Source organism: Prinia subflava, chromosome 29, assembly GCF_021018805.1.
Source record: "Prinia subflava isolate CZ2003 ecotype Zambia chromosome 29, Cam_Psub_1.2, whole genome shotgun sequence".
NCBI lineage: Eukaryota > Metazoa > Chordata > Aves > Passeriformes > Cisticolidae > Prinia > Prinia subflava.
In genome coordinates, this window is record NC_086275.1 from 227,548 (window position 1) to 243,017 (window position 15,470).

Genomic DNA, 15,470 nt, shown 5'->3' on the forward strand with positions numbered 1-15,470 from the left:
TTTTTTAACAGCCCACAAGAGTCACAGAACCAAACCTTCCTTAAATGCACTGAAAAAAAAATGAGCATTTACATGTTCTTTGGTGCTGCAGCAAGAAAACTCTACCTAAAAGCAAATTTCTTTTATGCCCAAGGGAAATACTTGCTAAAAGGTAAGAATATGAAATCTGTGGTTTGTTTGAAGGGAGACTGGCAGTGTCAGGGTACTCTGCCTTTACATTTTTGAATACAGATAAAACATTAGGTATTACTGCAACACAGAGATAATTTGGGTAATTTACACAAGGAAGAGCTTCCTTTCCTTGGAATTTTCCTGTTCCAACCATGACTTCTCCCTTTAAACAAAGTGGCTGCACTAAGTGCTACACACAATCCACACCACTTCCAGTTCTTTCAGGCACCAAACCCCACACTGATTTCTGAGACAAAGATGACAGAATGGTTTTTTAGTTATATTTGTATTGTGTAGAATTTGGTTTGGGAGTTACTCATCATTTCTGTCCTTTGTACAGCTGCATACAGATCATACATATCTAATTATAGGGGAACAAAATTAACTCCAGCAGGAACCGACTTCATGCCCACAATTGCTTCATCTGAGATCCCCTCAGGTGCCTGAACATTCTGTCACTATCACTCACAGAACTGGGACTTGTTGAGCAATACGAGGAGAATTGAGATAAAAAACCTTATAAATAACAGATTTGATTATTTCTCCTCTAACACAGCATTTGCCTGGTTGTAATACTCTGGTACATTACTTGTTCCAACATCTTTTCTGCCTGCAGAGCTTTAACTTACAACCTATCATTAATAAAGCTGCAGCAATACTGCATATCTAATTTCCAAGAGGGTAACAACTCAATTTTAGCACTGCTGAAGACAAAAATTCACGTCTACTGATTTTCCAGAATAAACTTCACACTGAAACAAAGAAATTAAATGTCTATTTCTGACATCTGTGAGCTGTAGAAAACATCCCTGCTGACCTGGAGATAAAGCACATCCTAGGAATCTATAAAGATTCAGGAGGCCTCAGCTCCATCTGAAGCCACCACTGCCTGGAAAATGTGAATGCACAGAGCTAAGTCACAGTTCACTCTCTCCAAGCTCCTCAGGGTTTATCCATAATGCTCACACAAGTGCTCCATAATTCTCCTAAGACATGCTTTGAAATGCAAGTTGTACAGAGCATAAGGATTCCCCAAAAAGCATTAAAAGTATTTGGCTGAGTCCTATTGAAGCTTTATTTCTCGTCTCTGTGATAAATCTGTTGGCAGTGTATCTGTTTTGCAAACCCAGGCTAATCACCCCTCGGTAGCAGAGGTGCTTTGCTGGAGTGCAGAGCTGCTTTATTTATACTTCCAGTTTCTTAGGGAGCTGCTCTCAATGTGCCTACAAGGGATGAAAAAGAATGTTCAGATCAAAAATAATGTGAACAGGCTCAGAAATACCACCCAGGCCTTCAGGAATAAAAACGTGTCAGGAGTTAAGGTGTTTTTCCCACCAAGAAAGATGGAGAGGGACTGTTCACAAAGGCCTGGGGGGACAGGACCAGAGGGAATGGGTTCAAACTGCAAGAGAACAGGTCAAGATGAGATATTGGGAGGAAATTGCTCCCTGTGAGGGTGGGGAGGGGCTGGGATGGGATTCCCAGATTTGCTGTGGCTGCCCCTGGATCCCTGGCAGTGCCCAAGGCCAGGCTGGAACACCCTGGGACAGTGGGAGCTGTCCTTGGACATGGCAGGGGTGGCACTGGATGGGATTTGAGTTCTCTTCCCACCCAAACCATTCCAGGATTCCCTGATCTGCCCTCTCCAGAGCCCAGAACATTCTGGAGGGCTCAGCATTCACGTGACATTCACAGAAGAGGCAGGGATTTAACACAGCTCCTGTACTACCTGCTTGGAGCCCCCTGGGACAGTGGGAGGTGTCCCTGCCATGGCAGGGGTGGCACTGGGTGGGATTTAAGGTCCCTCCCAACCCAAACCATTCCAGGATCCCGTGACTCCAGGTTATCCCAGTTACAGCTTACACCAATTATAACTGAATAGTCTATAAAATATTACTTACTCTATAAAGTGTTACTTACTCAGGGGGTGTTTCCCTACACAGCACTGGAAAACACAGCCCATTTCTTAGTGCAGTATTAATTCACATAACAAACATCCACTCAGTATAAACTCTGGATGTCTGTTCATGGAAAGAATAAATAAGTTTAAATTCAGGTTGTATTTACTTGAATGCTACCTAATACTTAGTCATTATTTAATAGCTTTTATTTTAAAAAATTCAGAAAGAAAATCTACTTATATTTATTAATTTTTATTATCTTTTTTCCCCTATGCTCAAGACAGGTGATTCATGAGCCCATGGATCAGTTTGATTGGTAATTATTTCCTTTTTATTCCTGCTGACAGCCCCCACATAACCCTATAGAAAAACAGAAATAGAACAGAAATAGAAAACAGAAAAATTCCTCCCATCCACCACAATATCCACCCTGAAGTACACACTAATAAGAGGCTAAACAGTCCCTCAGCAGACCTTACTTCAGATCTTTTCAGGGTTTGTTTGTGTTCCCAAGTAGTACAGAGCTATTTATGGAAAAATCTCTGCTGGAGTCACAGCCAGAATTTCAATCGGCTGCACGGCACAGTGCAGCCAGGGGTTGCTGTTCTGTTTGCAAATAACAATATATTTGGAAATAACACACTGGGCCATTGTTCTGCACGTAGAGAAAAGAAGCCTTCAGGCAATGCCCTTCTTGTCACTGAGAAAGCAACAGACACAGCCCTGCAATAGCTTCATTTTCTCTTTTTGCTGAAGCCAATCCAAAACACGCACTGCAAGTTAAAAATTAGTAATAGTATTATTACAGAAAAATATAATACTTTGGCAATGCCTTTCAAAATTAGAACTCTGTGACTGGGTGTGCATTCCTGTTGTAGGTATAACAAAAAACAACTCCTCAAAACTACCCTGCTGCTTCAGACTCTTCGAACACATTCTTTGACCAAAGGATTTGTTTCAGGTGCAAAGCTCAGGCCAAACATTTGGAGGTTTTTAATCTCGGTGTGCAGAACGCAGGAGGCTGTTGTGGCTCACACAATACATGAAGTGCCTCCTTCTAAGCAAGAAAAATGAAATCAGGAGTTGCTCTTGCCCACCAGAGAGGCAGGGAGGGAGGGCAGGAGGGAGGGCAGGAGGGGCGGGCAGGCGGGGAGGGAGGGCAGGGAGGGAGGGAGGGCAGCAGGGAGGGCAGGGAGGGAGGGAGGGAGGGCAGGAGGGAGGGCAGCAGGGAGGGCAGCAGGGAGGGGAGGGCAGCAGGGAGGGGAGGGCAGGAGGGAGGGGAGGGCAGGGAGGGAGGGAGGGCAGGGAGGGAGGGGAGGGCAGGGAGGGCAGGGCAGGGAGGGCAGGGAGGGCGGGCAGGGAGGGCGGGCAGGGAGGGAGGGAGGGCAGCAGGGAGGGAGGGAGGGAGGGCAGCAGGGAGGGCAGGGAGGGAGGGCAGGGAGGGAGGGCAGGGAGGGCAGGGAGGGAGGGCAGGGAGGGAGGGCAGCAGGGAGGGCAGCAGGGAGGGCAGCAGGGAGGGCAGCAGGGAGGGAGGGCAGCAGGGAGGGAGGGCAGCAGGGAGGGAGGGCAGCAGGGAGGGAGGGCAGCAGGGAGGGAGGGCAGCAGGGAGGGAGGGCAGCAGGGAGGGTGGGCGGGAGGGCAGCAGGGAGGACGGGAGGGCAGCAGGGAGGGAGGGCCAGTGTCCAGCTGGATTTCAGGCAGCCTGCCGGGAGCACGGGGCCTGTGAAGGTCACGAGTACAACGGAGGTTTCCAGCAGAGATAAATACCCAGCTCTGTAAGGTGACTGGAGAATCCAAATTTCCAATGGCTTCCCTCACTCTGCTCACTCCCTCAACTCTCAGTTCCTTTTAATGCCTGGTGCATCTTTAGTGGCACCTGGAACCTTAAAGAACAATCTTCCTTTGCCCAGTTGCCTTTTCTTCCCCACCTTGGCAAGTGTTTTCCTGTGTTTCTATTCTGGCCCAAGCATACATGCCTCAGCTTCTTAAAAAAACCATTATTAAACAGAAGCCAATGCTAATTTCTGGCCTGGACTTTGAGATTCCTAACACATGGAATCTTGACAACTCCAAGGCATATTTATAACACCTCTTAAAATTATATATAGTCTACTAATCTGAGCAAAATGCCAACTTTTATTTTTAAGTGTTTGTTTCAAAGGGCTGTTTATAGACCAGGACCTTTTCTGGGTTTTGGAAGAGTTATATAACAGATATATAGATATATATAATTTGTTTATATATGTTGTACATATGTGTTATATATAAAAAGCTAGAGAGTATTTTGGTAGTGTTACCATCCTGCAAGGATGTAAAAAATCATTATTAAAGAACTATCAAAGGCTTTGGAACTTAATTTTAGGAAACACCAGCAAGGAAAATAAAGCAGGGAAGGGTTAAAATGACTCCAAAGAAAAGAACTGCAGATAATTACTTTCAGTTATCTCCATTTCTAGTCTTCCATCAGTCTCCCCACCATCTCCTGGGATAATGACATTTAAATTTAAACTTCTAAGTTGGCAAAAAGTAGAAGAGTAATAAGAGCTCTGTAAGAGCTCAGACCAAAGAGCCTGGTTAGAACAAACGTGAATTGGAAGGTGCCAAACAACTTCCAGTTGAATGCAAAAAAAAAACCTTGGAAAAAGAATTTCAGTGTATACATAAACAACTTTATGGGCACAAAGAAAACTTTCCCTTGAAAGAACAACAACTTCAGAAGGCCAGTGAGCAAGCAGCAGGAAGGAAATGCAGGCTACAACCACAGCATGGCATTTTTCTAATGCAGACCTGCACCAGTGCAGTTTCTAACACCCTGCACCAGTGCTGGAGCAACCCTGCAGTGTTGCACCAACAGAGGCGTGACCCGGTTCCCATTGTTGATGCCAGTTTAGAACCAGCAGAACGATGAGCATCCTCCAGAAACAGGCAGAGTTTGGTACTCCCAGGCCTGGCAGGAGCTTCCTCAGCTCCAGGGAGCCAACAGGCTCCTGTGCAGAATATCCAAGGGATTTTGTTTTGTTTCAAACGCTCTTTGTCTTCCCCCTGCCCTTTCCTCTGAGGCTCTCATTACCGAGCTGGGTTAAGCAGAGCACGTGTCCTGCTGCAGGAACACAGCCCTGCTGCCAGCTCCTGCTGCTTCCCAGAGCAGGGCAGCACTTCCAGAAGGGTCTGGAATAAAATGAAACACCCTGGATACTTCTTTACATACACACACAAAAAAAGGAGTGTAAGATTTAGCTTAAAACAAACAAACCTGAATCAAAACAATGACATGAAGCTGTGAGAAGAACTGACTGAGCAAAGGCAGAAGGATTCTACAGAAAGTTTTAAACTCCTGGGCAAAAAGCCATTCCTGCCAGTCCCACATTCCAGTAAAACAGCTTATGAATGTTTCACTATTACCTCTATAAACAGTGACATTTTCTCACTGCTGGGCTCTATAATGAACACTGTAGGCTTCAACTTCGACTGCTGTTTGTTCATATTGATCTATGAGAGGAAATGTCCTGAAATAGGAATCTCAGTGCACTAAAAGTAGAATTTTCATGTGCAAGGCAGACCATGAACAAGCAGGTATCAACTGTAAATCTGAAAAGGCTGAGGAGAAGGCTGAATTGCTCCCAATTCCATAATTTCCCAGTTGCCTTAGAACTCTCCAAGAGAAGCAATCCATCCTTTCACCTCTTATCCCATTCCTGTAGAACCACCACCTACCCCAGCACAAACATTTGCTAAGAGTTGGACAAATTAAGTGTGGAGAAGCTGATGTGGAATAAAATGAATCCAAAAGGAAGACATGCAATTGTCCCTTGGGTTGGTTTTCCCAAGGGCTCAGCTCAAGGCAGGGACTGGCAGAGGCACCAGGATTTCTCTCAGGAGCAGCAGACATTGAAGTGACAATAAATCTAACAGGCAGGCTGGGCTGTAATTTGAATTCCATTTCCTCTTCCCACACCAAGGTCACACTTCAAAACCAGCCAAACTGGGTAATTATTAGAAAATAATCCAAGTGCTCCTTAATTATCTCCAATATTCCTATATATTATTCCCTACACAATGCACCAAGAGCAGTACCAGGAAAGTCAGGGTTTGTTATGCAATTCCACTGGAAAACAGCCCAGAGACTCCCAAACAAGTGTCTTTGAGAGTCATTATATTTTTCTGAAAGCCAACGCTTTATTTCAGTATGGAGTTCTTGTCCACTGGACCAATTCACTCCCAAGTTATCTGAAAACAAAGCAAGACCTTCAGACTACATTTACAAGCACTATACACAAGCTCATGACTTCTCAAATCATCATTTAACAATAGCACAAAGGCCTGCTAAAATCACTGCTTTCAAGGATCAAAGAATGGTCACTGAAATATTTTTATAGTAATTGAAAAAAAGAAGGGAAAATATAGTTACTGGCATTCAACAAACAAGAATATATTAGAAGTTACACCATATTTTAAATAAGCAACTATAATATGAAGTCTCAATTACCGTAACTGTTCCTGAATACATGCAATTATCTTTTCTCAGGTTCTCAAAACCAGAGTACCAACTGTGTGTGTTTGGAGCTCACATTATTCCCAGAGCATTAATTTAAGAACTGCAATTGAAAATGCAGAGAGAAACATTTCCACACAAAATGCCTTCTATATATTTGGGAAAATCAATCTCTCTTACAATACAACTCCTTTAAACCCTCTTTTTCCCTGACCCTAAAATTTTCTTCCAAAATTAGATGCAAGTAGAACTGCCTCAGGGGCTTCACATGTGACCTAAATATGCTGGTTCTCTTCATGGTGCTATCACTTGTGGATCGCTGAGAGGAAAATACATTTTGATAAAGAATGGCTGACCAAATTAATCGCTTCTCCTCCAGTGCCTAACAAAAGAGTGATAAGTTAGGGGAGGAGAGGGAGAAGCTTCCAGCCACTTCTGTTTCTCTCACTGAATTATGTGCAGAGAAGCCTCAAGTAGTTGTTTTCAGTAATATCAGCTCACAGGAGCAGAACATGATGGTGGTACTTAAATTAAAGGAAAATTAACAACCCAAAACCTTCCAATCACTAAAAAAAAAAAAAAAAGCAAGAGCACCCTGATGGAACAGTGCCTGCTGCCAGGGCAGTGTCCACAGCAGGCCTGGGTGGGAAGCCAGAAAATCAGCAATATTAACCATATTCAATACAGGAAATCCTGCTACGTGAAATTATTAATAACTGCACACCCACAATGGATCACTCCTTCACCTCTCGAGATTCCTTTTTATGCTTTCCCCATTTTCAAAGGCACGGAAGGCAATGTCCCATCTATTTCCATTTTACACTGACATTACAAAAGCAGCATTTAGCTGGTGCCTGTTGCAAGAGTGTAGCTGAGCTGTGGCAATAAAACAAAGCTATAATCACACGTGTTCCACTCCAGTGTAAAGCCTGGAAAACTGTCCTTGCATCGTTATTTTGACTGTAAGATCTACCACTGCTTCTTGAGAGAGATTACTCCAAATTGGTTCGGATCAATAAATACTTCCTGTATTTATGGGCTTTCATTTTCATTGGAGCAGGGTAACTGTTGCCTCTGTTCACATTCACAACCTAAACACCAACCTAAGCCAAGGCTTCTTCCTCCTTTCAATCACTTCTTTGAAAGTGCAAACCTCAGTTTCACGTGATTACTGAACACTTGACTTGTTCTGCTAAACTTTTCACTCCATACTAAAAATACTGTAGACACAGTTATGGTGCTGCGTACTATACAGCATTGAAAACAGGAAAAAAGGCCTGAAAAATACCCTTAAGGCAGTTATTAAAACATCTTCTATAATGAAATTATTGTGGGAGCACAGTGTTTCCTACAGATGAAAGGACAAACTGCAGCCTTAACTCGGTACCATCAGTAATTGATGTTTTTGCTCCAAGAGGCACACACAGAGCAGATTTAATTGCATACACACTTTAACAGCAGCTAAAACAAAGGCAGACTAATTCTACAGCATTTAATGCGAGACAATACATCAGTTTAGGTGAAGATGAAACCCCAAAGAAGAGATCCATTTTTCAAATCATATTAAGACTGATAAGACACGATAAGAGAAGATTATCATTTGTCAGATTATCTTTTTAAAGTGCTTTACAGTAAAGCAATCAGTAATAACCCACCTCCCATTCAAGTGGTATTATTTCCTACAACAACTTCAAAGAGACTGAACTGCACTGATATTAACAAGCTCATTTTACTAACAGAGCTCAAAACAACACTGAATAAATCCCATTTCCACAGACTGCTTGTGTGCACACAGCAGAAAACCCACTCCACACGTACTATAAAAAATCCATCACAAAATAATTCTGATACTGTAACAGTGATTTTATTGCTGGCCTGCAGATAGCACACGTTCAAAGTATGGATCTTGAACAGCAAAGGTTTAAAGTCCTTTTTAGCTGATTTTACCCTTCTCAGTAGCACAGCAGTCAGATCAATCAGGATCTTGCATTGCCTGTACATAAAGTCCTACACAGAGACCAATCCTCTTCCAGAATTCCTCCTGTTCCTCTCAGCCACTCGATCACTCTCCACACTCTGCTGGAACAAGCACATGCAGAGCTCGGAGAATCACACCAGGCTCCAATTCAGCCGAAAAATAATCCACGATTTTACCCATTTTTCAGCTGGCTCAGCTTCCCCCTAAGCTCCCCGTGCACTTAGGTGAACACCCATGGCAGCAGAGTGGGAAGGAGTGCCTCTTTAAGCAGAAATGCTGCCAAACATGCAGCTGTGGCCTAAATAGGCAAGGCAGGGAGAAGAGAAAGGAGGAGGGGGGAGAGCACACAGTACAGCTCACAACACCCAGCCTTTAACTCTTCCTCCATCCTGCATCCACTGCGAGGTTTAATCTTCATTTCAGCTCTTCCAAAATACACTCTGTGAAGCCACAGCTACCACAGAACCCCATTCCTGCAGTGGAAATGGCCAAACCAGAAGGATATAGGTTGTATCTTTAAAATGAAAAGCTAGAAAGTTTCACAAAGCTGATGCAGAGCTGTATCCATCAGGACTGCTGCTGATAGCCCAGCTTGCGCTCGTTTGCTGTGGAGTTTGATGGCTTGATCACTCTAACAGTGCATTTCCAACACAAAAGCCTTTTTTATAACTAATTTTTAATTTAAGGCAGAGATTGTAACAACAGCAAAGCCTCACAGAAGGGACAGAAAAATCCCTGAGTGACAAGCTGAAGTGCCCCAGCTTCCAAAGCCATGCAAGAAAGAGGAGTGAGTTACTTCTGGGGAGCTGAACAGCCACTGCCTATTTCTGTGTCTGCTCAATGCTCTTTGTTTGGGGGCCTGCACACTCTAAATGCACGCTCTAGTCCATCCAGAGCAGCAGTTCCTAGAACACAGTAGCCTATTTCTCTCTCCAGATACAGACAGTCATTCTCTGAACAGCTGGAGAGCTCAAACACAGAGGCAGATTCAGGAATACAGAACAGGACTATAACCTTGGCTCTTCTTTTTCCCCATCTACAGCATATTTCAAACCACCTCTTAAAAACAAACCTATTACTAGGCCTTGCTCCTTGTAAATGATGTTACCTCATGAGCATAGAGAACATAACCACAGCCCTCAAAAGCCCAAATTAGCTTCCCTCCCACAACTATATCCCAATCTTTCCTCAGCAATATTATGGCAACCTCACTGCCACTCTTTTCTCTCTGAGTTTTTTCTCCTCCCCAATTCCATCAATCCTCATTAAAAAAAAAAAAAGTGCCCAGATTGTGGTAAACTACTTTTTTACAGCCATCCTTATTCCTGCCTTCACTTCTCTTTACTCAGAACTACAACACTTTTCATGCATTCAAGACAAACTGCCATTGCTGAAGCAACATCAGTCCCCACTGCTGCTCTGCAATTCTGAAACCTGTCAAAAATAAGTGTCAAGCTACACTTGTCAGACATAACACACCTAGAACCAAGCACAGAAAGCATTCCTGAACAGGAGAAATGTCCCATTTTGCTTCAATCTTTTACCACACACAAGCCAGGGACAGAATTTTATCTGTTCATCATTTTCAGTCTATAAGAGACACGGCCATGTTTGGCTTTAAGAGGAGACATGAAGCAATTCCCAGATAATTAACAAAGCATCACAGAATGGTTAAGCATTAAGTATTAAGCATAAATGAAGTCAGTAATTAGCAGCCACAGCAGATGTTCAGGTGCTTCTTTCAGAGACAATTTGAGCATGAAACAGTTAAACAACTTGTCCGAGATGAGCAGTAATCACTCAGGGTTAAAGCTTAGGACTGAAGTTCCTGGCTCCCAGCCTTGGACCTGGACTATCAGACTTTCACATATCTTTGAATTACTCCTGAAAGAACATTGAGATAGAACCGCCTGACTCTTCTCCTTCTGTGGAGCAATTAAATAAATTCGACTTAATTTGTTCTGAAGTACAAACTCACTCCATTAAGCAAGTGTGTAGTTTTCAGAGTAGGTTTAAACTCACAATTCTTAGCTGCTCCCAACTGCAGTTGTTATTATGCCACATTCTGAAGAACAGCAAAAGAGCAAAACCAACAGAACTGCTGCTGAAAATCTTTGTAATCCTTTTCTATAATCATTCCCATAAAGGAAACTTGCACTAAGAAAACATTGGAGTATTTCTGGACAATTAAGCCTCACTTGCACCAAAACTGTGATTGCACAGAAGAAAGAAATCTGGGCATTGCAGCCACTTTTGATAAGCTGATCACTGAACTTATCACAAACAAGCACTCTTGTTCTCCTCCCCAGGAGTCCTGTCTAACCCTCCCCACTGCACACAAAATAAATTTAACATAGAAACGCTGTAGGACTGGGCTCCAGCAAGACAAATATGAAACTAAGGGAGAAAAACTATTTCAGAAAGAGAGGAAGCACAAACTACAACCACCTTTGCCCTCGTACAATGAACTGATAAATCACTAGAAGGCAAACTTCTGCCATCAATTAAAATTAAGGACCCGAGTTATAATGAAGCTGCCACTGACATTTCAATTTAGAACCTGATTTCTGTGCTTCACTGTGATCTGACACGGCCAGGCCACAGCTTAGAAGCAAGGATAAATTCCACACATACCAAGTGAAGAGAGGCTGCTTCTCTCCTCACACTCTCAGTGGAAAGGCTTTGCCGAGTAAAGGCACAAGCTCAGTGCCATCCTTCCCCAGGCTTCAGTGACAATTTACCCTCCTTCCCCTTACACGCCACATCCATCCATCACACAGCGCTTGGAAAGCCAGAAAATTAAAAATGAGTATCAGAGTTCATGTTTCAGCCACCAAATAACAACTTTGGAACAACCAGCCTAGTCCAAGTATCTGAAGAATTCCAGGTTATACATGTGATGGTCAGGTCTGACCTTAAATATACTGCAAGGAACATAACAGCATTCTTGACAGGCTTTTAAAAGTTGCTACAACTGTAACTGTATTAAAAGTGTTACTGTCCAAAATGTTATTCACCATTATTGGTCTGTTTTATAGCCAAAAAACACTGTAGGGAGACCACTGGGTTTGTATCCCACTGATTGATGCAATTAAATGATGTTGTTTTTCCTGGTTATCGCTAAGCTTTAGCTTAGTTCAAGACAGCTTTCCAATGTAAATATTGCAACACTGAGTTACCAACAGGAGGAAAATAGAAAGTGAAACTTCCCAATTCTTTCGTGTTTGTTTTCTTCACTTTGTTTTTAGTGAGTTTCAGCATTCCACGACAAAATGCTATTTAGATTTTGAGCTCTGCAGCCATTTCAAAATCAGATCCACAGCTCTGCAGTCCTGTGCACAAACTGTACTGAGCTCACCACAGGCACGATTGGAGTCCAGACCTGTTCTCTGGCAGACCACAGCGGTTACAGAGTCATTAAAGCTACAGAAAGCAGCACTGCCTTGAGCTTTCACCACGGGCCTGCCCCAACAAAGCCGATGGAAAGGCAGGGAAAATAAAAAAAGTCCTCAGACTGCACTTGGATCCATTGACAATTTGACCAGAAGCTGCTGCTCCAGTTGGTGCAAGAACCACACAAGGCTCGATGTCATCAAAGCCAGAAATATTGTTAGGAAATGGAAAAATGCAACCACCCTGATACATATTGCTTCCAACAGAATTACAGTGAGACACTGTGATGTATAAAAAGAAATCAACATAAATGATGCTTTCACCAACTTCCAGTATGGATTGTGGGAGCGAAATGCACGGGAATAGGGGAGAATTTCAGCTCAACACACTGATCACAACAAGTGTAACATCTGTAATACTTGGGATCTGTCTCTAGGCAGCTCAGTTTCACATCATCTTGCAGTGTTATACACTTTGTATCTCCACTCATAGAAGTCGGGTATAGCTGACAACGAAACAAAATTTCTCTTCACTCTTTGGGTGGCAGAATCAGAAGGGGACTCTGCCCACAACACAAAAAATGGACATTTTTAACAATATTTTGGAAACTAAGTTGCCTGTCTTGCTGAAACTGCAGCCAGTGAATTCCCCCAAAGGCTTCCCTGAACTGCACCCCGGGATTCCAGCAGTGCCCGGTGCAGCTGCAGCCTGGCAGGAGGCTCAGGGCTGGCAGGGCTCCTTCCCTAACACCCAGAGAAACATTTAAACCAGCCCAGCCTGCCCTTCCTTCCCATTTCCTCACTTCTGCATTTCCAGAGCCCTGAAAAGGTCACTTTTCTACACCTATAGATAAAGTTCATTACTACTGGAAGCATGGTAATGTCTATTTTAATGAAGAATTATTTGCATGCACCACAACTTCACCACAACCACAACTTCTTCAATACTTGTACTTAACTAAGGATTTAGTTTGATACGTAAATAAAACAAAGGTTACAGAATTGTAAATCTGTCAGTGAAAAAAATTAGACCACATTTAAGAGCACTTTTGGGTTCATGCTTTAAAATCTACTTCCTGAAGAATTTAAAATAAACTTAAAATTGTTACAGCCTTCTCATTTCCAAAAAACATATTTCAACCTGCAAACAACAGAAGCTTCAGTGCATCATTTGCCACAAGCTGCAGCTAATAAATAAAAACAACCCAGTTATGTTTATATCAATCTTTTCTTTTGGCCTTTGGAAGCTAATCTGAACCACATGTCAAGCAGGGAAATGATGGAAACTGTAGTTACTGCTTTTCTAAATATAACATTAATCTCACTTGTATGTCAGAGCATTCAAGATATGCAAAAAAAGAAAAAAACCCAGGAATTACATAAGTGACAAGGCCAACTGCTTGCAAAAGAAAACTTTTAACTCATGATCTTACAGGCTGCTTTGTGCAAGCAGGACTTTATGGCCAAAGAAATTCAGAAGTCAGGGGAGCTTTCCTCAAGAACAGAAGAGATTCTGCTCTCCTGCACAGAGCAAAGCGCCATTCCTAAAACACTCTCAAATCCAAGGAAGGAAAAAACAATTCAGTTTTTGCAGTGAAATTCAGAGGCAGCCATCTTAGTGTAACATGACACTTGTCACTGCCAGCTTGGAAAAGTTTTAGACAATTTCCAGTATTTTTTCAAACCCAAACCTGCTCTTTACGTACTAAGTAGGCATGCGCAAATATTCAGATTTCTTTCTCCTCTTGTTAATAGGAGCTGGAAAGATTGGGACAATTAGTTTATCTAGTACTTAGATCTTCAAAGAGTACAAATATTAATTCTTACAACACCTCTTTGTGGAATGCAAGTATCACGTTCCCCATTTTGCAGATCAAGGAAAAACACAAATTAAAAACCAAAAAAATCAGAAAAATCTTGACAATCTTAGAAAACAACTCCAGCAAAAATAAGTTAGAAAGGCTGAACTTTTTTACAAGAGTGTTGAATGGTACTTTCAAACAACAGTTTAAAGCTGAATCTGGATATGGCAATGCACATGAAATGTCCATTTGCTTTGCTCAACGTGCACACAGCAGCACTGGGATATTTCACTGACTGCATCCATATCTTCCTACCTAAAAAATGGTTAAAAAGTCAGAAAACAGTAAAAAATATCGCTCTTACCTTCTGCTACATCATCATCTACAGCGCCTTTCACCTGAGAAAAACACCACTGAATGTCATTTCCTCCTCCAGCTCCTAAAAAAAGGAAAACAATTCAATAAAAACGAGCCCCCCCCGAGCAGCAGCGCAGGCACACAATGGTTCCAGATTGCACATTTCAGAGCCTGAGCACGCCCACTTCCTCAGCAGTGCTGAGGCACAATCACACACCACCCTCCCTCCCCACCTTTTTCCTTTGGATATTGTTTTTGTCAGCCTTCAATGCAGCGTTTGTCAAAAACAGGGAGGCACAAGCTGTGTAAAAGCTTCACTCGCTGGACTAAGCACCATTAACTACGAATTTAAAATTCAAGTGCACGAACCACTGTGTTTCACACGAAGCTTTTTCCTACTTGAGCAGTCAGAACCCCCTAAACACACCAACAACTTAAATTTAAACTCACAAACAACTTAAATATAAACTATCAGAGCTGTGCATTTTTAGAAAATTTCGATCTCCCACCCAATACAAACCAAGCAGAAAACTCATTTCCTCCTCTCACAAACCCACTGCGCCGACCCTACGCGCTCAAGGCTAAAGAAAAAGAATTTTACCACAATTTTAGAGTCTCTTCGCAGAAGTAATGAAAGCAATTATCAGCCTGGAAAAAAAAAAAGCAGCAATACCGAGCAGAAAAGCAAACAAGCAATCGGAGGGGAACAAGTTCTACTACCATAGAAAACGGATCGGAGAGAAAACTTCAGGAACATTACTGCCTCGGCTGAAGGCAGTGATTCATTTGAACCGTGCCACCAAAACACACACCAAAAATCACCACCCATTTCTTTTGCATTTCGTTCTGAGCAAATCACTGCAGGGCTGAGGACATACAGGAAGAGACAGAAATGGGCTTGCCTCGGTTGGTTGTTGTTTTTCGTTTTTTTTTTTTCCCAAAAGCCACTGTCAAAATGGAACTTTTCCTGCACACAACTCAAACCGGCTGAGCAACAGATGGCATTTACACATTAATCCCGAGCTCTGGTAGGGCTCTGGGGATAACAAAGAATACAGGAGGAGACTCTTCCCAAGTTAAGAGGGGCAAAAAAATAACCTCAAAGAGAAAGAAATCAGAAACGTGAAAATAATCTTTCCAGAAAAGATGGAGCGCCTCAGAATGAGAACTCCTGGAATAGAGAGCAGTTTGCATTTTTTGCTTGCTTTAAATTCCTCCCTGAAGGATTACAGAGATTCAAGCTGCATAACCTGAGAAGGTGAAGGCAAGCAACAGCACCCATTTATGCAGGAGATGGCAAAATGTTTCTTCCCCCCCATCATTGCCCAAAAATCCAACAACCCATTTTCTTCCCTTTCTTCAACTTCTTCATTTGTC

General features: G+C 42.6%; 1 protein-coding gene across 2 annotated transcripts in view; it reads right to left on the bottom strand.

Annotated features, from left to right (window-relative positions):
* The window catches only part of PPP2R2A (protein phosphatase 2 regulatory subunit Balpha), a 36,322-nt gene that overhangs the window by 19,142 nt on the left and 1,710 nt on the right, over positions 1-15,470 (bottom strand). The window contains exons 1-2 of one of the 2 annotated variants that reach the window (XM_063420029.1): positions 14,814-14,937; positions 14,101-14,175 (exon numbers count right to left, since the gene is read on the bottom strand). In XM_063420029.1, coding sequence (XP_063276099.1) covers positions 14,101-14,175; positions 14,814-14,922 — 184 coding nt within the window. In that variant the 5' untranslated portion in view covers positions 14,923-14,937. Of the gene's footprint in view, positions 1-14,100; positions 14,176-14,813; positions 14,938-15,470 lie in introns of those variants that run through there. The other variant, XM_063420028.1, reaches the window with a different exon arrangement.